This window comes from Kryptolebias marmoratus, linkage group LG8 (genome assembly GCF_001649575.2).
Source record: "Kryptolebias marmoratus isolate JLee-2015 linkage group LG8, ASM164957v2, whole genome shotgun sequence".
In the NCBI taxonomy this organism is placed as follows: domain Eukaryota; kingdom Metazoa; phylum Chordata; class Actinopteri; order Cyprinodontiformes; family Rivulidae; genus Kryptolebias; species Kryptolebias marmoratus.
This window is the reverse complement of record NC_051437.1, coordinates 4,852,346-4,875,346: the sequence shown is the minus strand read 5'-3', so window position 1 is coordinate 4,875,346 and position 23,001 is coordinate 4,852,346. Positions and strand designations below refer to the sequence as shown.

Genomic DNA, 23,001 nt, shown 5'->3' with positions numbered 1-23,001 from the left:
TGCATGTTTTAGATGTTTCTCTGCTTTGACACGCCTGATTTAAATGACTGAGTGATTAACAGGCTTCAGCAGAACACGAAGACCTGCTGAAAAGCAGAGAAACACCTACAACCTGCAGGATGGTGTTTCTCCAGGACCAGGGTTTGGAACCACCGCCTCGGACGGAGCAGGCTGGTGTGGGTTTTACTCAGATCAGGCTGTTTAACAGTTAAATGAAGACGAAGCCTGATTGGTTGAACCTTAGTGACGTCAGATTGACTTCCGCCTGCCCAGTCTAGATCAGCAGCGTCAACATGGCGGCGGTGGATGTCATTGTGGACAGTTTGGTGACTCTGCAGAGGGTACTTGTCCTCCGGCAGAGCTTGCCGTGGATCTTTTTAGTCTCTTTCTTTGTGGGGTCGATTCTCAAAGACCTGGAGCTCGTCCCGGAGACTTATTTCAGCAGCAGCAAAAACGTCCTGAACGTGTAAGTGGAGCCAAAGTTGTTTTTTCTGTTCCGACGTGATTATCTGCGGACACCTGACTGTCCCTGAGTGTTCACCTGATACTGGTAAGCAAGGGAAAACGAACCAAAATGGTGCTGATTTATCTTATTGGGGTTCAATAATGAGGCAGCGCGGGAAAGGTAAACTTCTGATGAAGTTATGTCATTGTGCACATTTAGATTCAAGACACAAATCATATAATCCCTGTGAATTAACTATTCAGTTTTACGTTAGCTTAGTGAAATACAGACAAAGACAAAGTTGTTTGTACCCTTTTGTTAAAGAAAGAAATTCCATAAAGGTCACTAAAATAACCTAAAACCGACAAATGAAATAAAAAAAAAAACAACTAATGAGAATCAGTCATTGCTTTTGAATTTTAGTTAAACAGAATTATTTAAAAGACAAAAAAAACAAATGAAACTCAGTGTTTTCCCCCAGAAACGAGGCTAAGCCCTGTGGTAGGTGGCCGTTCACCGGCCCACCGTGATTTAGTAAAAAAAAAAGTGAAATACTTCTTCAAACAAAAAAATACAATTAAAATAAATAAATAATTGCTTGCACCTAGTTTGAATCCTAATTTAAGTCACATTTACAAAAAAATTAAATCAACATAAATGAAAAAGTGCAAACAAGGCACCAACACACGTCTCACGTCTAGGCCAATGAATAACAACAGAGAACTCTGAAAAATAGAGAGGTACAGGCTGCATGTTGGATCCAGTAGTGATCGAATAGAATAATTTTACTGGTAAACAAGGATAAATGAGCTCACATCATATTAATATTTTCACTAAGTACAAAACATGCTTACCACATTCGGTCTTGTAAAGCCAGCCGTTGAATTTCGGCTCAACTAACCATTTTTGATTAAACCCGCTCGTTCCATGTTTATTGCTGCGGTTCTCACAACCTGCTAACTCCAGGTAGCTGAAGGCGTCTCGGCCTCAGGGCTCATTAGAGACCCGCAGGGCTCTGTGAACGGCGCATGGACCTGAGCGCATGGTGGAGGCGTTTATACTTGGCGCTTACATTGGTGCAGTATTCTCTAAAGAGACAGGGGGCAGTATGCTACGTAACCAGTGGAAATATGGTAAAAAAAAAAGAGAGCGGATGGTTGAATGGAGCGCAGCACGTGTGGTCCTCGCCAAGTTACAAAAGGTGCAGGAGCACACAATGTGACAACGCGCGGGACCTTTGCGCAGGGGTGGGGACATTGCAATTGGGTCACTGTTGGTGCGCGTACCCTTGAGCAGTGAGGTAGATAAAGGCAGCGGATTTGGTGGTGTGGGTGGGAAAAACGGGTATAAAAAATGACATATTTATAATAAACAAGCGGAGCTTAGCCTGGCGGCCCACCAGGCTTATAATACGCTGGGGGAAACCCTGGAAACTGGCCTTGACAAAAAGGATGGTACCATGACTTATTTTGTTGCACAACCTTTTGAATCGATCACTGCAGTCAAGTGATTTCTGTAACTCTCTCTGAGACGTCTGCACCTGTCCACAGGTAGTTTGGCCCACTTCTCATAAACAAACAGCTCCATCTGTCTCAGGTTTGAAGGGTTCCTTTTCCAGAGTGTAGGTTTGGTGTTGGGGTTGGTAATGGAGGAGACCCCCCTTGATGGAACCACTGACCCAGAGACGATGTCTCCAGTCCTGTGGACCTTAACCTTCTGAAGAATCTGAGCAGCTGTAGTCACAGGAACATCCAGCTGCTTGGAGATGGTCTTATAGTCTTTATCTTTAACATGCTGTCAGTCATTTTCTTTCTAAGCTCCTGAGACAACTCTGTCCTCAGCTTTCTGTCCTCCATGCTCAGTGTCTTACACACCATGATACCAAACAGCCCTGTGACTACCTTTCACCCTTTAAACAGGCAGACTGACTGATTACAGGACTGAAGACACCTGTGATGCTGATTACAGGACACACCTGAGTTTAACATGTCCCTGTGGGACAGATTAGTTTGTCTTTTCTAGAGGAACCATCCATTCTGTCAGTAAAAACAGTTTTAATTAAAGGTCTAGCATACCTGAAAGGAATGCATTTTATCTCATATGATGTGTTGTAAATTCATTTCAGCTACTACCACATAAAATTTTACTCAGTATTGGTAAAACTGACTAGGTAAAGTAATTTTTTTACGTTTTCTAAAGTGAGTTGGCTGTGGCAGCCATCTTGAAATGGAGGTAGGTTAATTAGTTGTAGATCTCCGCCCAATGATTATTTCCTGAAAGTTTAATTTAAGTCCACCCGTTGGTTCATGAGCCATTTTGCTAACGGACTAACAGGGTTGACTCCAACAGTTAATGTCGAAGTTGTAAGCAAAGATCTCCTACAACATGTAGTGATTAGAATATTTCTTGGGGATGATGCTCAGCTGCTGCCACAGCAGATTTTAGCTCATCTGTAAAACAGGCTGGGTTAGGACCATTCTTGTGTTGTCTTTCAGCCTTTGGCAGCAGGTGGTTATGAAGTAACTTTGGGTCCTTCACAGTAGATGTTTGTAGTGGTGTTCTTTAGATTTGACCCAGTGTTATAGTTCAGTTCTTGACCAAAAGGTGTTAATTTGACTGTTTTCTTGCTTCAACAGATATTTTGTCAAAGTGTCGTGGGGTTGGACGCTGCTGCTGCTGACGCCCTTTGTCCTCCTGTCCAACTCGGCCTTCAGCAGGAATGTTTCCTACCTTGGCCGCCGGTTGTTATCTTTGGTGGTGGCAACAGCTGTGTGGTATGTCTGCACGGAGACTTTCCTCTACATCGAGGACATCACCGGCGCTTGTTATGAAAGCGATACTTTGCTTGTTACCAACTTGAACTTCATGACCAAAGCAGCCTGCAGGCGTGCCGGATTACACTGGCGTGGGTACGACATCTCCGGACACTCCTTCATCCTAACCTACTCTGCCCTCCTCATCGTGGAGGAAACGTCCCCTATGGTCTTCCTGAGTACAGCCACTATGTCTTTACTATCCAAGACAGCCCTCAGCCTGCTGTATGTGGCCTTGAATGTGATCACAGTCTTGTGGGTGTGGATGTTTGTCTGCACCTCTGTTTACTTTCATGACCTGTCACACAAGCTGCTGGGGACCCTATGTGGCCTGCTAGGGTGGTATCTGACATATCGGGTTTGGTATCTAAAGCCTTTCTCACCAGGACTCCCCCCTCAGCGCCAACCAAAAGAGCAGAAACAACAAGCCTAAGCCGAACCTCAATTTCACTCTGCAGATGGTTGTTATTTTTGCAGCCATCATCCAAACAACACACTCTAGATAACATTATTTCTATCCGGGTCCAAGCTGGTTACTTGAAGCTATTTTAAGTTATTCCCTCCTCACAGAAAAGTTTATTTGTTCCTAAAGACTGACGTGTCGTCCATGGTGTTTAGCAGCTGCTGATCCCAAAATGACTCTTGTTAATCTGAGATAAAATCAGGACTGCTCTGCTGTCCTGAGGGGTGTCATACAAACAGAAACTGATGGGTTAGAGACGTAGCTTGAGCCTAAAAAAACTTTTCAGATTTGCACTTTTTTTTTTCACCTGACCAGAGCTTGATGGAAACTGACAGTCAACTCATTGGTATAATCTTCAAAGTGCCGTCTCTTCCGAGGCTTTTTCAGAGCATAAACTCCAAACATTTAAATGTTATCAGGCAGGCAAGTTGACTGTTTTAATGTCTGACAAAGGCCAGAACCTTTGATATGACTGGTTATAACCAGTGTTGATTCAGTAAAACCTGAATCTGCTGTAAGATAATCCTTAGTGGATTTAATAAGAGGTTCATTATTTTAACTAAACTTGATGCCTGTAGAGCAGCAGGAATGTGTTATTTATGAAAACCTGTTGAGCTGTATGTTAATGTTACTTAAAGTAGCTGTGCAGTTAGTAAAACACACAGTCCACGCGTTAGTTGTTGATTAAATAAAGACATAAATTTGGTTTTCTGCTGAATCAATTTTGCTGCCAAGTCACTTTGTCCTGTTGGTATTACAGCTAGTAGAACACAAAGGAAGAAAATTGTTCAGTCAGTTGGTATTTATTTTAAGAGAAACCCTAATTTATAGAAACTTTTTAGCTTCTTATTGGCTAAAAAAAAAAATTGCTGTCCATTTGTCCTTCCTAATGGCAGTGTCAGCACCGTAGACTATTTGTCTAGACCTCTGACCGGATCCTGGAAGTTGAAGCCAAAACAGGATCAATGTTCCCCATCAGCTGGTTCCATGATAAGTTTTTAATCCTTCCCCCTCCACATAAATAAACAGGATATTGTTCTGGTAAAATAAAAAAAAAACACCTCAAATGTTTTTCATGCGATGACTCTTTTTGATTCATGTAGTCCCTATCTTGCTGCTGTACAAATGTATTTTTCTTTCTAATACATTTAGCTGTGTGTATACTTGTACTCAGAAAAGTGTTCTGATACCTCAGTACCAATACCTTTTTATGGCAGCATGACTTTCACCTTTCAGCTGAGCAGTCTGGTGGTAGAAGAGCAAACTCAGCCATGTGGAGAGACTTTTTTTTTTGTTTGTTTTGTTTTTTTTAATTGGCCATCCTGATCCATATTCTACCACAAGCAGTTTGATAAATCAAATCAACACAACTCTGTTCAAAGTTTGCTAACAGCTGTAAGAAAAGGCTACAGGCTGTCACTGAGCAGAAAAGATCCTGACAATATGGATCTGAGCATGAGCTTCCCAACAATCTCACCAGTCAGCGTTTTAGGAACAAAACTTGCAGCCCTGCTCTCTTTGAGGAGTTAAACTGGGTCCTGCTGGTTTCAGTTTCCAACAACGAGAGAAGTAGTAGTAGTAGTAATTCTTTGTTGTCTTACTTAACTAGATTTTGAATATAAGTAATCTACAAAAACATACTTCAAAATGAGGTTAAATGAAGTAAAAACCAATTTATTTTTAATAATTCTAAAGAATATGAAACTGAGAAGTGGATTTCATATGTAAATATAGAGACGTCAGTACTTTTCACACTTCAGTATATTTTGTGTGGAGGAAGAAGCATCAAATATCTGAAGTTATGGGAACCATAAAGTCTGAGTAAATATAAAAGCCTGTCTTTGTTAAACCTGCTTGGTAGTACACCCCTCAGCCTCAGCGTCAGCCTCTTACACACGTCACACCGCTGCTTTACTCATGGCTGAGTCACTGCAGTTTATTTTGGGAACACGTGAATGTTTACAACTCCTCTGTTGTACAGAACTGATGTTATTTGTGCTGAAAGCTACCTTCATGAGGATCGTTTTATTCTACATGTAGATATAATGAGAACGCACTTAAGCAGCTAGCTCATATCCTTTCAAATATTTTGCCTTTTGGTGCCTAAAAAACATATTGCCAAAATGATTTTACATTTGTTTTTCTTGTGTATTTCAACACTATTTTTGTTTGTAAAACTAAATTTATTCTGTCATGTCTGAAGAGGTCAAATTATTTGTGCCACCATTCTGTTCAAAAATGGGTTTATGTCAATGGGCTTTTTTTTTATTATTATTATTTATTTACCCCCCCTCTCTGTCTCCAGCTGTCACTGTGTGAGAGGTGGGAACACCTCAGGTCTCCAGTCCATCACAGGGACACATCGAGACAAACGACACTAACAACCATTCACATTATCACTCATACATAGAGACAATTTAGTTACCAGTTAGTCTAACATGCATGTTTTTTGGTTTATGTGAGGAAACTGGAGTACCAGGAGAAAACCATGCATGCGTAGAGAGAACATGCCACCGTGCTGCTTGACAAACCTGTGTAACAGAGTTATAACACATCAATAAGGGCTCCTTATTAAGAAGTGGCATCGTATACGTTTGTGGTCTTTTCAGATTTATATTTTCCATGGAAAAAAAGGCTTTAAAAATTCTGTAAATGTCACTGCTGTGTTTGCCAGAGTGTTCATTAGATCCATTTCAAGGTAGCTACAAAAAAGGAACAAATCATTTGTCTGTAAAGTTTGTCAACTTAGATAAGTGTAGCTAACAGTATTCTACTTTGGTAAGTCATTGTATTTTGGGTTACTTGTGTGCTGTTCTTCATCACTAAAACATCTTTGGGTTTTAAAAAATAAAAAAGCCCTTTCAATCAATTTCTGTTTCATTGTTTATTTGTCATTGATGGCAACTGAAGAAATTAAGGCTCATGAACAAACATCATAAAAAGCACCATAAATAAATGCATATATATATATATATATATATATATATATATATATATAATAAAACATTACAAAATATTAGTGAAATATAATGGTCACAGGTCAACACCAGGGTTTCTCGTTTTCAACTCCTAATCTGTGTGATCCATTAGGACAGATTGAGTCCTTTAGGATAACTGCAGTGAGAAAACAGCTGGAATAATGACAGATGTGCTTACAGTAAGAATAAAACTAGTGCTCACATTGATTGGGTGTTATATTTTATGATGGTTTTATCTCCATCAGAGTCATCTGTTTATCTTCAAATCTTAGTAATAAAATCTGTGATTTTTGTTGTTTGTACGCATCCACTTGCTTATTTTAAATGTTAATATTTTAATTCTCTTTTGTGCCATTTATTATTCAGCAAGTTAAACTTTGAAAGTAAGCTGACACTTCATGTATTTCTATGGTATCTTTTACTCTATATATCAAACCTAACACTGAACATGAGGTACTTTGTTTATGAAAATCAGATTGTTATCAGATGCAGTGCAGTGCAAAAGTCCAGAGTAGTCCCTCAGTTTTAAGAACATTTTTCCTTTTCTTTTTTCCATCTTTTAAAATGGTCTTGTACAATAACTTTCAGGAGGTTTTTCAAAGTATTTCAACTTGAGAAGCTTCTCAGTCCAGTCCTCGCACCTGTCCACTTCACCCATCTGTACGGTGTGAAGCGTGCTCTTCAAAAATCTAAAAAAGTAGAGAACAAAATAAGAGTTCTCATCCGCACATGAGCTGGAAGTCATGTCTTTAAGAAATGGAGAAAAGTCCAGCTGATCGTCTAATGAGTGTATGTCAGGTTTACAACTAAAAGCTCTTTGGGAATCATGTTGTTGCTCCTGAAATACCATTTGAAGTGAATTCAACTGATTTTAGGAGAATCGGTTGAATTCATCTGCAGGTATCAAAGAGCCTAAAGATCCCATTTTAAAGTAGTTCTTTGAAAAATAACTGCAAACACAGGAAAGGGGCACAAACTGAAGTGGTAATTTATAAAACATCCTGCACACCAATATATAAACATATTTCAATAAATTTGTTTTAAAGGAAAGTTTTGATTGTTTCTGTGTGGCCCAGCACCAACTGATCCATGGACTGGTAAAGGTTCTTAGCCCGGTGGTTCGGAACCCCTGCCGTACGGGGTCCCTGAAGTTGAAGCCAGAAGAGGAACAGCATCCCCACAAGATGGTTCCACTACAGGTTTCAAGTCCTGGCCCTTCCATGTAAACAAATGAAACATTACCTTTGAGTAAAGATCCTTTAAGATCCTTTTTTCAGGAGTGGACTCCTGTTGATCTTTGTAGTTCTTACTTTGCTGCTGTATGATCAAGTATTCACTTTTCTAACACATTTAGTTATAATTAGTTATTTCCTGCATAAAAGAAAGGTCATGTGACACCCTGACTGTGTATGGGGGAGTAGAGGGTTACTTAAAACCTTACATCTCTCGTGTTCAGACTGGTTCCAAAAATACAACACAGCAGCTCTCATAAAATGGGTCCTGCTGGCTTCAAGTCCCAACAATAAGAGAAGGTGGAGACAGTTGGTCTAGATTTGTAATACATCTCAATGGTGTCAAACAACACTGGTTCATCCTATGACTTTAGGAGCTTTTTGAAGCCTGAATGATTCATTGGGCAAAGTTAAGTAGCTAAACCAAAAATAAACGTATTCCACTGAAACCGTCAAGTACTGGACTTAAAATAAGTAGACGCGGCAGCCCTGATCGACTGAGAACCTACACCAACATATTGTTTTGTAGTTTCAGAAGAACACCTTAGGAATACAAAATAAAAACATGAGGGGTGGCTCAAGACTTTTTCACAGCACTGTATGATATGGAGAGTAGACACTACAATGAAAAAGAGCATTCATATATCATCTTTGGTTCAACAGGTTCTGCCATGGCTGATAACACTGCTAATCTCCACCTAAAGAGATGAGTTTCTGTGGCACAGGGAGCAACTGGAAAAACACAGAAATTATCTTTATTTTTTCCAGGTTTGGGGGAGTAATATTTAAGCCCGAGATGACAGGCAAAAAAAAAAGCTGTACTTTGAGTCTTTACTGCAAGAAGGTGGGTACAACCAGCCACAAAGCAGAGAGCAACATCTGACTCCAGCCTGTACCTCAAGATGATGAGTAAAACTTCACAAGAATGCACAGTTTAGAAACAGATTTATGACGGAGGCTGGAGAGCTAAGAAAAAAGAAAAAGGTTCTCGTTAAAGGAACAGTGCGGTGCAATAAAAGTAACCTGCATCAACAAATAATGTTGCATTTGACAGAATTGGTTAAAAAAATAAAATAAATAAAAAACCCCAGCAGAAATATCTCTTTTTTCTCTCCTTTTTAGTCTGTTATTGCTGAGGACAACCGTAAACACACTGAACAGTGCAGGTGCGTCAGATCTTACAGTTAGAAACAACATTTAGAAACCTGGTTTTATTCGATCATAAATTCTGCCTCTGGGAAACACAAAAGCTTACGAGCGCTCTGATCACAGAAATCTTGTACAATAAAACTGTACCCATGCAATAAAATGTACAGAGTAATCCTATTTCTACACATTTGTTCCACAGATGCAGAATTTATCATTTTACCACCCGTTCAACACCCAAACTTCCTGACCTCTGACCTCCAGCTCACTGACAGCAGACCACTGTGGGCTGTGGAGTCTCTGGTGCTCTACATTAACCCACTCTAAGTGCACACGTGTCTCTCTCTGTGTTATTGCATGTTGAGTGCACATTAAGATAAGTGAATAATTTGATATTTTGGGGAAGAAAGTTTTTTTTTTTTTCTCTATTTCTGTGGGTTGGAGAAGATAGTTGTTGCTGTCACTCCAAGGCTCACTACAATCTACAACCTGTTAGCTCAACATAAAGACTGGATCAGCAGTCAGGGAAAATGATGTGCTATAGTTGGATAGCTCTGAACCCTCACCCCCCTGCATCAAAACTAACACTACAAAGATTGCACATTTCACACAGTGATGATAATACAGTTGTGAATGTTAGAAAACAGTTCCTTTTTTTAAACACATGGAAGCAATGTTTGAGAAATGCCGCCTCATTTCAACAATGTGTCCCTCCTGATATACAGTCATGGGAAATAGAAAGCTTACCTTCTTTCACTACTGGGGTTTTATGTATCAGAACACAAAAGTAAACTGGTTCTTTACCAGGTTCTAAAATTATTTTAAATCTAGCCTCATCACATATGATTATAGAAGGATTTTCGTCCACTCTTCTTTCCAACATGGCTTCAGTTCATTGAGGGTTGTAGATATTTGTTTCTGCTCGGCTCTTTGAAGGTCCAACCACAACATTTCAGTCAGGTTGAGGTCTGGACTTTGAATGGATTGTTGCAACATCTTGATTCTTTTCTTTCTCAGCCGTTCTGTTGTAGATTAGCTACTGTGTTTGGGATTGTTGTCCTGATCGTCACATTTAACTCTAGATCCTTTGTTCTGTATGAAGTTTGTGGTCAACTCAATGACTGCAAGGAGGCCAGGTCCTGTGGCTGGAAAATAAGCCTGAATCTCCAAATGTGTAGCTGTGCATTATGGGTAAACAGCTCTACTTTGTTCCCCTCTGTCCAAGGGACATTATTCCAGAGGTCTTGTACTTCAATCAGATCAAACTTTATAAACCTAAGTTGTGCTGCCATGTTGTTTTTAGAGAAAGGAGGCTTTTTTGGCAACCCTTCCAAGAAAGTCTTATTTGTCTTTTTTCTAATTGTCCAGTGACAAAATTTAATTTTTCACTTGCTAACTGAAGCCTGTAGAAACTGAGATGGAGCATTTCTCTGAGCACTGCACGGTCTGACTTTGGGGTGAATTCGCTGAGGCGTCCACTCCTGGGAGATTGGAAGATGTCATAAATGTTTTCCACTGGTAAATTTCTTATTCTTGTAAATAATGGACTCCAAATAGTTACCTTTAACCCTTCTCAAACTGATCAGCAGAAACAGCTGCTTTTCTAAGATTAATACTAATGTCTTTCCATCTTGGCGTTGTGTTAACACAAACTGACAAAACTCCTGCTTTTATAGAGGTGATAACACTGATGATAATCAGTTAATTAATACATTTGATCACCAGCTCCTCATCACAACTTTCCTTTTAAATCCAGTAGAATCAGTAAGGGTAGACTTTGTTTTTGCAGTTTTTCCATTTTAGCTACATTTTTGTTTAATAAATAATGACAGAACTCAGTGTGTCTTTTTCTAACAGTCTTTCTTTCAATGTGGTCTTTTAAAACAAACACCTTTAGACAAGTTTAAATTCTGACAGGTCTGTTGTAAAAAGTATAAAGATTTTATTTTACATCTGCTGCAAAATAAATAAGTTTCTTGCTGTTCTCTCAATTTCTTTCCATTTTGATGGTAAAAAAGCTGAACTGACATTTTTTCATTGAGTAAGCAGATGGTAAACTAAAATTTCATGTTTTAGTAATACATTTAATGTTCATGCAGAATGGTTTAGAATTTCGCTTGTTTCCAAAAGATTTAGGGACGTAAATTGTTCCAAACTGGATTAGACAATACAAAAAGGACTAAACGTCATTTTTAGACTTTAGACTGATGCAATAGGAAGAAACTATTTTTATATTTGCTCTTTTCTTATAAAAGCCTCCCTTGTTTGTTAGATGACTGGACCTTTGTCTTTTTGTACCAGAGCCAGTAGTTAGTATTGGTGACAGATGCGAATCAGAAATGACTTTAAGAAAATAGCTAACTTTGCTCTGCCCAAGAGCAAAACCATCGGACAAACAGCAACACTGTAGCTCATTTGGACTTTGAAGTTTTTAAATCATAGATATATGTAAAGGTGGCTATCTGTGAGCATTAGGGATTCTGTTTGGACAGAGCCGAGCAGGTTTTCTTTCTTTTGCAAGTCTTTATGCTAGGCTAAGCTAACCCTCTCCTTCCTATATCTTTATAGCACCCACACAACCTTTGTCCTCCCCATGACACTTCAGCAAGAAAAAATGTTCGAAAAAAAGAAAAAAAAACTAAACCATTTTAATACTTTGTTTTTATCTGGCAGTTTGTGGCAGCACAACACTTACCAGAAAGTATTTGTCGTGGATATACTTTCAGTGATTTTATAGGTGAAACCACAGAGAGACTGAAGAAGTGAAAGCAGGGTGAATAATGACTGGAACAGTGGCATGCAAAGGTCTGTTAACCCCTGGTAATGTTGCAGTGTTCTGTGTTTTGCCTGGGTTTCTACTTAATGATTTCAGTCAAAGTAGACCTGATGCATGCCTCCATAAATAAATAATTAAATAAACAACAATAAATAAATCCTTGCACAAAAAGCTGCAAGTTTCCACAACTTAAACTTAATGAAGGCCTTGACGTCCAGAAAATGTGCTGTCAGGAATTTCTTACTACGGAATGTTTTCACGTCTTTGTTTACCCAGGTAAGTAATAGTGTTCTCTATATAGATTCATTATATTTTCCTGCAGTCATAAAACATTACAGAAAAGTTGAAGCATCACACAAATACACAGACATTTAACACAACAAGAGGGCATTCACTACATATATTTCTTTTTTAAATACCAGTAGGCAAAGTAGCCCATCCCGCCCAGTGAGCCCATGAGGAAAGATGCCCCGAAGAAGGATGGCGGCTTCTTTTTTACCATTCGGAAGGCGTTGGGTAGGACTGCGGACAGCAGGGTTGTATGGATATCGCCCAAGACCTTTCGGAAAGCGTAGCGTTTTTGCACGCGCATAAAAAAGGACTGCAGGTTGGGTCGGCTGCCGTCCTCCCAGTATTTCCTAGAAAGTCCCAAGAACTTGAGCCTGTGCAACAAGGCTCCAAGGCAGATATCAGCTAGTGTAAATTCAGGTCCACAAAGCCACAACTCACACTTCTGACCTGTAAGAGAATAACAAAAAATGATAGAACAGAACAGGGATTTCACTTCTGGAACATGGCTGAATGCTTAGGAATTGGACGTACCTTGATACTCCAGTTTCCTCTTCTCAAGTTCAGCCTCCACTTGATCCAGAACCATGGCTAACTCCCCCAGAATTTTCTTCAGGTAGTTCACATTATCATGGTCCAAGATTTTTGCCTGAAAATCAAAAAGGAAAAAAAGATTTAAAAAATTTGAATAGAAAACGGTGAAAGACTTTAGATGTGCACAAAGGATTAAATCAGATAATCATATGCTGACAGACAGACAAACAGACATTTTGTTGCTCTTGCATGTAGACATGGTACCCTTGAGAACCCTTTATATTTTAAGTGCAAAAAACAATCACACTCAAGACATATTAGGCATAATCCTGACCAGCAAACATAAATAATGGAAGTTAAATAGAAACAATGGAAAACTGTATTTAAATTGCATTTGAACTGAATGATTCATGTCTTGTAATATCATACCATATTAAAAAGTACCATTTCTTGAAGAATGCATTTCATTGGCCACCTTGCATGCCAAAATTTTAAAGAAAAACCTTGTGCCATCTGTTAGTTCTCAAAGTGTATGTTGGGAATTACTCTCAACTACTACCACACCAAATTGTAGTTCAAGATCTGCATAATTGGCTGAGCTTTAGCCAGTTTTTGTTTGCTAAGGTCAGTCATTAACAAATGCCTATCCAGCTTTTCTTGATTTGCTTACTGAAATCAAAGTGACTGGTTTAGAAAATACAAGTTAGAGGTCAGAGTGTTTTCCTACACAAACCATTTCACATTTAGAACCCTATTTTCCCAGAGATGTGGTTAAATCTCATCCACATTGTGCTTTCTGATGATCCGTTGTCTCATTAAAACTGACAGAAACTCACCATTAGTTTTTTCTGCTTGGACAGGTAGGGTTCTGTCAGCTGAGGCTCCTCGTGATCCAACTTCATCAGCTCAGTTGCAGCGTTAGCCAAGTGTCCTGAAATGTTACACATCACATGCACACACACACTTAAACACTTTCTTTGGTTGTTGAGAAAGTAAATAGTATGTTTTTCGACCACTGCATTCCTGGTAAACTGAATTTTAGGCCACTTACTGATGAACCCACTACGACAAAAAAAAAAATCTGCCAGAACATGGATGGTTTTTTCAGTCTTGACAGGGTCTTTAGGTTTGAACTCAGTGTGATTTCTTTTATGAGTGTGACAGGCCCATGACAGCTTTGAGCATGCACAAAACGTCCGTAGTGAAGTTGTGGTGGTTTCTAATCATGGTGGCAGCATATCGGGGTCCTGGGTTGAGCATTAAAGCAGGACTTGCCTCATGCCTATAGCTATTACCTCATCACACCCTCACCCTGATGGCAATGCTCCAAGTTATTAAGAGACTCTCACGACATGGCTGCAAATATTAAACTACACTCTTCACACACCAATAAATACTGCCCTGCGCTCCACCATCTTTCATTCACCTCGAGGACAAACATTTCAAATCTAACTGAGGTGTCAGGATTATCAGTGCCTTTGTCACAATGACCCAGAGGAAACTACTTGGAGCTATGATGTCCACCATTGTTATGATAACTGTTATTCTGGGAAGATAATATCTGTGGGGTTTTTTCCTCCTTCACAGCAAGTCTGAAACCATCAGCGAGATTAGACTTGGGCATTTGAGGCTGCAGCTACTTTTTGTGTTTTAAATAGCCCCCTCAAGGACAAATAGTTTATTGAATTGAATTCAATGGTTTTCTGAATTTTCCACATTTCATGACACAAGAAATAAAAAATAAAAAAACGATCTATTAAAATCATTGATTATGCTGCTGAAATAGTCCTTTTAAGTTTGGGATTTCGCTGTAATTTTTTTTACAAGCACCATCAATTTCGTAATACCTGTTCTACTGAGTCTATGCCTGGCAAGTGTGTATTTTAAGGACTATGACAGAGTGATTATGTGCACCATTCTGGCAGATGTATTTAAGACATGCGGCTCAGTTATGTCAGGATATTCAAGGTTTCAATTTTCAGGCTTTTTTCACATATGCATTAACAGTGTTTTTGTTAGAAATGTGCAGGTGAGGCTGGAGGAGATTCAGAAGAAGTTTTGTCTTGTTGCAGCATCAGAGTGATGGTGTGTCACAATCAGGTTGGTAAAGGAGGAGTCTTTATCCAGCTGTATGGTTAAATGGAGTAGAAGTTCCAAAAAAAATCTGCAGATGGTGCCAATGACATGGAAACAGTTCCCCATAGAGGTAGCATTGTGCTAGAGCAGGGGTGTCCAATCCATGTCCTCGAGGGCCACCATCCTGCATGTTTTACTTGTTTCTCTGCTCCAACACACCTGATTTGAATAAATGGGTGATTAACAGGCTTCTGCAGAACATGAAGAGGTAATTTAACCACTGAATCAGGTGTGTTGGAGCAGGGAAACAAGGACAACATGCAGGATAGTGGCTCTCCAGGACCAGGATTGGACACCCCTGTGCTAGAGTGATGTGATTGTCTACAACAAATCTGCATCATGACTAAGTACAAGACAGTCATGAAAAGGATGTGATGCGATGTAGGCGTGGCTACAGGTGGGCCCTGCAGGGCCTAGGCCTGCTCACTTTTTTATTCAAACAGCCTACATTTTCTTTTTTCTTTCTTGGCACATCATTAAACTAAAGAAATAAATTAAAAGCCATGTCTAGGCTTAAATTCAACAATTTTACTAAATGTTTAAAAATTATACTTGTGTTAAACTTTGATAAATAGGTTTGACTGCAAAGACTGCTGAGATGTAGACCAGTGATTCTGCAATCTTGGCTTCAAACACTAAATCTGTCATTTTGGAAGCAGGCAGGGCCATCCTCACATAAATTACTTTTTTTATTATATTGTATCAAAAATATATTAATGATCTATTGAAAATTTTAAACCCCATTCGTCATCAAATTTTAATACTTTTAATTTTGTATGATAGTCACTGCGGAATTTAACATTTTTGTTCCAAAAAAATCATTCTTCATATTCCTAAAGACCAGCTCCCCGCAACCCGGAATGGAGAAGCGGGTAAAGAAAATGGATGGATGGATAAATGGAGATTCCTAAAGATGTGTAGAGATTTTAAAAAATATAAACAAATGAAGTTATAGTTTATGTTTTCAAGTACCTACATGCTTTTTCAGCCCATGTCAAAATTTCATGTTCATGTTGAAATTGTCACTCAAGAACAACCAATTACCAAAGTCAATCTTTTGACAAAATAATGCTTATTTAGAGGCAGGTAAAAAAACTAATGAATAAATATCCTAACCACTGAATAAGGTACAACTCTCACCAATTACGTTTGATGAATGTTTTGTGACAAAATAAAAAATAAAAAAAGCATAGATATGTCAGATTTTGTTACAGGTTACAACTTGTCACGTTGTTCAATAACAATGATTCACCCAGGAGTTTAAATAGGCTGGGAGTGATGGGTCAAGTGGGGACAGTTGAGACTAATGAATATGAGGAACAGGTGTGAGATGAGGGGCAGGGAGGACTGACTGAGAAAATGCAATGAGAAATAACACGGGGAGGAACATGAAATAAACTAGAAAGGCATACAAAAGGGAATACAAGGAACATCGTAAACTGAATCCATAATAACAATAGAAGCACTCAGAGAGCACAAACCTCCACCAAGGTCACAGCGTGATTAAAAATTAATGCAATACAGATCATAATCTGGATCAAAATTTATTCCATAGTTTTCTGTAACAACCCCAATATTTCCTGAAAAGTTCATTCAAATCTGTTCTTTAGTTTTTACTTACAGACAGACAACAGACAGACAGACAGCTAACAGACAGACAAACAAACCAAAGGACACAACTGGAAACAGAACTTTCTTCATGGAGGTAACAAAAGTGTCACAGGTTGGAGCAGAGACAGGTTTTAAACAAAGGGGTTCCCTTTGACCTTTGACCCCATCACCTTGAAATCAACAGACATCATCTTTGATGCGCTTGGATCATGATAGTCAGATCTTCAGGACAAGACTCAGGTGTGCACCTACATCTAACCACTCTGTTGTGAGGAGAGTGCAATCTGCATGTTAATCTAGCTTCCAGAACTGAACGGTTAAAAGCTTGGAACCTCACACTCCAGTTCTGAACTGAGAAAGCTCTCCAGATGGAAAGCAAAATGTCTTCATCTACAGAACAGAAGTGCAGTTATTTTGTTTTGTTTTTTTTACCTTTTCTGGATTTCAAACCTTCTTGCACTGAATGGCACTGTAGCTTAATTTTTCAACAATGACGTAAAAATACAAACTGAACTGGAAATAGTAAAATATTTCAGCAAAGATCATTCCTTTCTCTCGGCTACATTATGTCCAAATTGCAAGAATCGGGGCACGTTAAACACTTTGTCAGGTTGCTTTTGTAGGTACAAGACAAACTGATAAGCGCTTCAGTGGGTAACTAATTCTGCTGTAGATATTCTTCCAGCCAGTTGATTAACCTGTCGGGTTCTTTACCTGATGGAAAGCTCTACTGCTCAGGCTGGGTGGCTCGATCTTGGCTGTATGGAAGCTGGAATCCTTACAAACTGCTGTGTTAAGGGGTTTTGATAATGAGTGGTTTCAAATTACACACTATGGTAATCATGACGTGCACATTAAAAATGGGGGTATGTGCAGACGCTGTGAAAAGTACAGTAAAGAAGATTAGTAGTTTTTAATTCAGAAGGCCTCGGTTCTGCTGTTGTTCTTGGACACGAGTTGATTCTAAAGTTCAAGCTCATTCATCTCCGAGTAAACAGAATCTACTTTCAAGCTCGTCACTTGACACTTTCAACACATAAATAGAATTATGTACAGCGCTGTTAATGCTAAGTGTTAGAAGAAACCTTATTTTGACACAAATGTAAGGAATCTGAATCAAACAAGGTTTTTCAAATGTTTCACTAAAGGGACGTGTTTTAGCTCATTGTGTTTCCTTAAATTAGATTTCTCAGGCTTTTTGTGTTTATATTCTTTTCAATATGAAAGAGCCTAATGATTCATGGTGGGGGTCACCATGAATCTGGACGTTGATAAATCAGCAATGAAGCCAGCCAAGTCCCGCACAAACATGAGCTTTCAGAAATGATGCGAGCATCCTGGAACTAAAAAAGGGGGGGAGCAGAACTCAGTTATGTTGGCGTGAAGCGCAACACATTAAATGTGTGACAAACGTCTTCCTCGTATTCTTTTCAAAACATGACAAATTAACTCAGTTTAGCAGCCTTCTTTGTGGTTAACTTTTTTTTTTTATCTGAATGCAAAATTGCTTTGCATCATCATCATCGATCTTCCCTCAGTAATAAATCTGTTTCCTGTTGTTTAATCTCACATCAGTCCATATGTCATCACTTCATCACATCTTTGAGCCGCAAAGCCAGCTTACTTTTTCGATGATACAGAACAGCCCTGGTGGAGTCCAACCTGCATATAAAACAAGCTTGACTTAGTTCCAAGGATGTGGACACAACTTTTTCTATGGTGATAGAGGAACAAGACTGCAAAATTGACTTTGGCACCCTTTACTCCCACTGTATCGTCCACAAAATACCTCAAGGAACACGTTTCTGAGTTCTCTCCAGGCCCACAAAACACGTGAACTGCACAATCCAACCTTCAGGAACTCCACAAGGATAAAAATCAGGCCTGCTGTTTCACAACCCAGACCAAAGCCACATTACCCCTCCTGAATCCAAGACAATAAGCAGGAGACTCCTTTCCAGCATCCAAGAATGGACTTTCTGAAGGAGACTAAAACCCCGGTAGCTGGAACGCACTTTTAGTCTCATAGGTGTTCTCTTAAGTCCTTAAGGTGACACTGAAGGGTCAACTATGACACACCTACAATTTCCAGCACCTTCCGTGTCTCAGGACAAATCTCGCATAACAGTCTGTTATTGGCCACAGAAGTCCACCAGGAAAACACTGGAATCCCTAGACAGCACTCCTTTCAGGACACCATCCAGAGATTCCAGACAATGTGAACTGTTTGATAAATAAACATAAACAACAATCAGAATCTTTGGTCCTGCAGCTCGAAGCTACAAGGAGGTGACCTTCTCACAACCCGTGATAGTCCCAACCCTGAGCTGCTCAGCCAGGGCCTTGTGAGTATCCACACACAAGGCCATCACTTGTCCTCCTGGGTAACTCCGGAGAAGGAGAAAGTCAAGATGCTCTTCAAGAGTTGAGTTCTGTGTTGTACTCTGAGTTTTAAGGAAAATAGGTGTAGTTTAATTCAATTCAGTTAATCTAATTAGGTTTATTTGTCACATTACAGAGGCAGAGCTGATTAGCATACTCACAAATCCAAGTTTACTAGCTGAAAAAGGTGGCACATTCAAAGACATTCATAGACCACAAGAGGTTTGCAGGTAGCAAAAAAACATGCAATTAACAAAAACACTAATAACTTTTTAAAAACTACCTCCTTGCACTTAAATACAACACACTTGAAATAAGAAAATAATTGGCAAAGTCACGCTGAGTAGTTCAACTGGTTAAGCAGCCAACATGAACATAAACCACTGAGCTTCCTCCTTTCTTCAGGAAAAGAATACAGATTATTTATGCCTTCATCGTGCAGCGAGCTGGCGTCACTTACTACGTATTTCTGATGTGGCATACTTTGGGATCATAGAGTCGGTGGTGAGCTCTGGATGGAGGATGCAGCCGTGTGTGTAAGCATCCATTGGCAGTCCATCCAGCAGCTGACGGTACTGCTGCACACGCTCATAGAGGGGTGAGTCCACATCAGGAATCAGCTGAGCCACAGTGTCTGCGACAGGGAGGCACAAACAGGAAATTAAGAATACAGTTTCACAGCAATACTGATTCAACAAACAATGAAGAAACAAGACAATTACAAAACGAACTGCAGGAAATATTTGAAATATTTTCACAAACTTGCCTGAACATGTATGCAATTGTACCCCCTAATAAACCATTTTAGCAAACTATAATTTTAAGCAATATAAAAAACAGAAAGCTTATCTACCATTTATTTAGACAAAATGATGCATTTATGCCTTTCAAAAATGATGCTCCCTTCTCCTCATTTTAACAGTGGTTCAGGTAATTGAACTGTTAACGCACAGGAAAGCTGCCTGAGGACTGGAGCAGTGCAGACAGAATGGATAAATGGCTTCCAATAGGAAGTTTTTTTTAAAGCTACCTTGTTAGTACAGTGGTGAGTGTCCCCGCCTGTCATGTGGGAGACTCAGGTTTGAAACCCCCACCTGCAGAGTCAATAACATTTATAATCTAAGTATTTCCAACACACCCACTTCCTTCGTCCGTTCAGTTTATTTTCTGCTGCTAGCATAGATAACTTGGTTCCAGTAATAGCTATTTTGCTAAAGCTCACTTTAAACAATTGACATGTCACACATTTTATACATTTCCACTTCTCGATAAAAAGGAAAACATGAACATTTGGAACAGGACTGTATTTTGTTCCCTTCATCATCCCGCGGTTCAATCTTGGGCTGTGAAAGCTCAGCCCTGCTGTTTAAACAGAGGCTAACCATACAAACTGTACAATTTGCATTACATTTACTATGAAAAAAATGTAGGATGTTGCTTAATATTTGTTTTGTTGCTTTTGTGCACAAGGTTGTCATCTTTTTTCTCCAATCCACAGGTCAAAGTTGTGTCTTGTGAAAACAGTCCAGTCTAATAAATAAACCAGAAAAATGGCTACCTCCCACACACACACACACACATATTGTGTATGGATGCATGTCATATAGTTTATATAATTTTAAATTTTTGTAAAAGGAAGAATAAGTGTATGTTGTAAGTCACCTGTAAGGGAAAGGGAGCACCACAATGAGTTAAAAAAAGATGATGGGAAAAATCATGAGAAATAATCCAAAAGGTTTAAAAAAAACATATGCATAAATATGTTTATGTGCTTCTGCAACTGGTCTACCTGGCCACAACAGTAATAATTGTTAATTTTTTTTTCATTTTACAACAGTACTATTGACTGTTTCTTAAACATCCCCTTTCAAAAAATTGCTCTTATTAAACCTCCCTTCCAAAAATGGAATGGGATTTTCGCGCTTGCATCTGACATGTCTGAGCAACTCTCATTGAGCTGCACAACCCCAAATATCTTCATGCTTCAGCTGTCAGACAGCATGGCAACCTGGTAATAGATGAGCTCTCTTGCTCTTTGTAATACAACATGGCATCTGAACTGTACTGAAACAGTCTGAAAGAAAACTTATTCTTGTAGAACAAGCCTTTGAGAGCTCATATGCAAAAAACACACTGAGTAAAACCTCAGGGGATGAAATTATATGTTGATCCTGTTGAGCAAAAGCATAATTTAAATGAAAACATGAAGCCATAAACAGGTTAATTAGGCCACACTGAAATTCTCTGGCACCACTCCCTACTCATCATTTACCTGCTGCTGCTCACAATGAAGACAATCATAGAAAATGTTTGTATTTGATTTTCTTTGGATAATTAGAGATTAAGCCCTATTCACACGGGAATGGTATCTTTGCAAACCAATATTTTCCTCATAAACATGGCAGGAATGAGTTTACACAAATGAATAATTTTTACATCAAATAAGGTAAAAAAAATTTCAGAAACACTAGAAAAAGACTCAAAAGCTGTAGTAACTATGCCGGACCTGTATGTGACGCTGTAAACACAAGTAGAGAAACACTGGGGTGATGAATACTAAAGTAAAAACCTAATCCTTTTTATGGACTTTTATGAAGTAGAACTTTCACTTTGTATCATAATAAACTACTATTGACTGATATAATAGACAGTTTCAGGCAGAAAATCCAAAAAGGGACAGAGAGAAGAGTTTTTCTCTTAATGTTCAAAAGGTTCAGGGTAAAAGTTCTCACGTCCTTTTTTTAATTGTATACTTAATATATATTGCTAATAGGTTTTTTTTTGCAATGTTTTCTTTAATATTGCTGACCCTTCAATAAAGTGAATAAAAACCTTTTTGGCATTTTTTTACCTTATTTGATGTAAAAATTATTCATTTGTGTAAACTCATTCCTTTATCTAGTCCAGTTTAATCCAGCACAGTCAATAAACTTAACTACAAACCAATCAAATACAGAAAGATTAAGACTTTATAGTCCGATCAATCAGTTCAATTTAATACATATTTTATACATATTACATATGTGTATATTCTAATTAAATTCAGTAAATTATAAAATGACAATTAGTTTAAAAGAAAAAGTCACCTATGTAAATGCAAATCCTCATTTTAATTCAGTCTCTCATCCTGAGCCTGTAAGAGACAGAGAGAAACAGTGGAGAAGAACAACTTCCTTTCAATGGGAAGAAGGCTCCAACAGAACCAGGATGGATAAGACCATTTGTATTTTTGAAAAGAAATGTGATTGTTTGATTTATTTAACAACTTCTATTGTCAATTTAATTTACAGATTTCCAAATCGTTCAAAGGTCATATTTTGTTGGACTGTTATTTGAATGAAACCAAGAGGGCGATCAGCTGCAGGAGTCTTAAGTAACACCTGAGCCACTTTCCATTACACACTAACGGGTTGTCATGGGTCATGCAGTGATGTTGATTAAGCTGAATCATAATAGAATGAGATAAGTTTGATAGTATGCAGATTGCATAAATTTGACCTAAAATACATTTTCTTAATAAAAAGAAAGGCTTGGAGGAACTGTTGTACTGTATGAGGAAGTCAGGTGTGGTGGAAAATTACAGCATGTAATGCAGGACATATCCAAGGACAGTGAGACGGTGCTGAGATGTGCAGTAGGAGTGACAGATGGGTTCAGGTTGGGAGTGGGATTACATCAGGAATCTGCACTGAGCCCCTTCTTGTTTACAGTGGCGAGGGAAAGGTCAACAAATGAGCTGAGGCAGGAGTCCCCAAGGACTGTGATGTGATTCGTAGTGAGAGTAGGGAGCAGGTGGAAGAAAGTCTGGAGAGGTGGAGGTTTGCTCTGGAATGAAAGTCAGCAGAAGCAGGACAGAATCCATGTTTGTGAATGAGAGGAAGTCAGGTGGAGCAGTGATGCTGCGAGGAGTAGAAGTACTGAAGATGGATGAGTTTAAGCATCCAAAGCAGTGTGTGACGCACAAGAGAGATGAAGACAAGAGTGTCTGGTGATTTATGAAGGAAAGAGAGCTGCAGGAGTGAAAGGGAAGGTTTATAAGGTGGCAATGATACCTGCTATGATGTCTGGTTTGAAGTAACAAAAAGACAGGACATACACTCCTGATCAAAATCTTAAGACAGTCAAAAAATTGCAACAATTTGCATTTTGCACTATTGGATCTTAAGAAGGTTCTAAGTAGAGCTTCACAATGTTAAA

General features: G+C 38.9%; 2 protein-coding genes across 2 annotated transcripts in view; one reads left to right on the top strand and one right to left on the bottom strand.

Annotated features, from left to right (window-relative positions):
• Positions 1–254: 254 nt before the first annotated feature.
• Positions 255–6,590, top strand: fitm2 (fat storage inducing transmembrane protein 2). The gene is made up of 2 exons (XM_017435901.3): positions 255–466; positions 3,082–6,590. The coding sequence occupies exons 1-2, from the start codon at positions 294–296 to the stop codon at positions 3,689–3,691; spliced, it is 783 nt and encodes a 260-aa protein (XP_017291390.1). The 5' UTR covers positions 255–293; the 3' UTR covers positions 3,692–6,590.
• A 131-nt stretch (positions 6,591–6,721) lies between these two features.
• Positions 6,722–23,001, bottom strand: part of gdap1l1 (ganglioside induced differentiation associated protein 1-like 1) — a 39,403-nt gene continuing 23,123 nt past the window's right edge. The window contains exons 3-6 of the mRNA XM_017435913.3: positions 19,265–19,438; positions 13,512–13,606; positions 12,676–12,790; positions 6,722–12,591 (exon numbers count right to left, since the gene is read on the bottom strand). Coding sequence (XP_017291402.1) covers positions 12,248–12,591; positions 12,676–12,790; positions 13,512–13,606; positions 19,265–19,438 — 728 coding nt within the window. The 3' untranslated portion in view covers positions 6,722–12,247. The remainder of the gene's footprint in view (positions 12,592–12,675; positions 12,791–13,511; positions 13,607–19,264; positions 19,439–23,001) is intronic.

Bases quoted from the DNA above. Each gene is read 5' to 3' on its own strand.
- fitm2 (XM_017435901.3), top strand. From the start codon at position 294: ATGGCGGCGGTGGATGTCATTGTGGACAGTTTGGTGACTCTGCAGAGG. The intron at 467-3,081 runs GTAAGTGGAGCC...TTGCTTCAACAG, and splicing joins AGCAAAAACGTCCTGAACGT to ATATTTTGTCAAAGTGTCGT.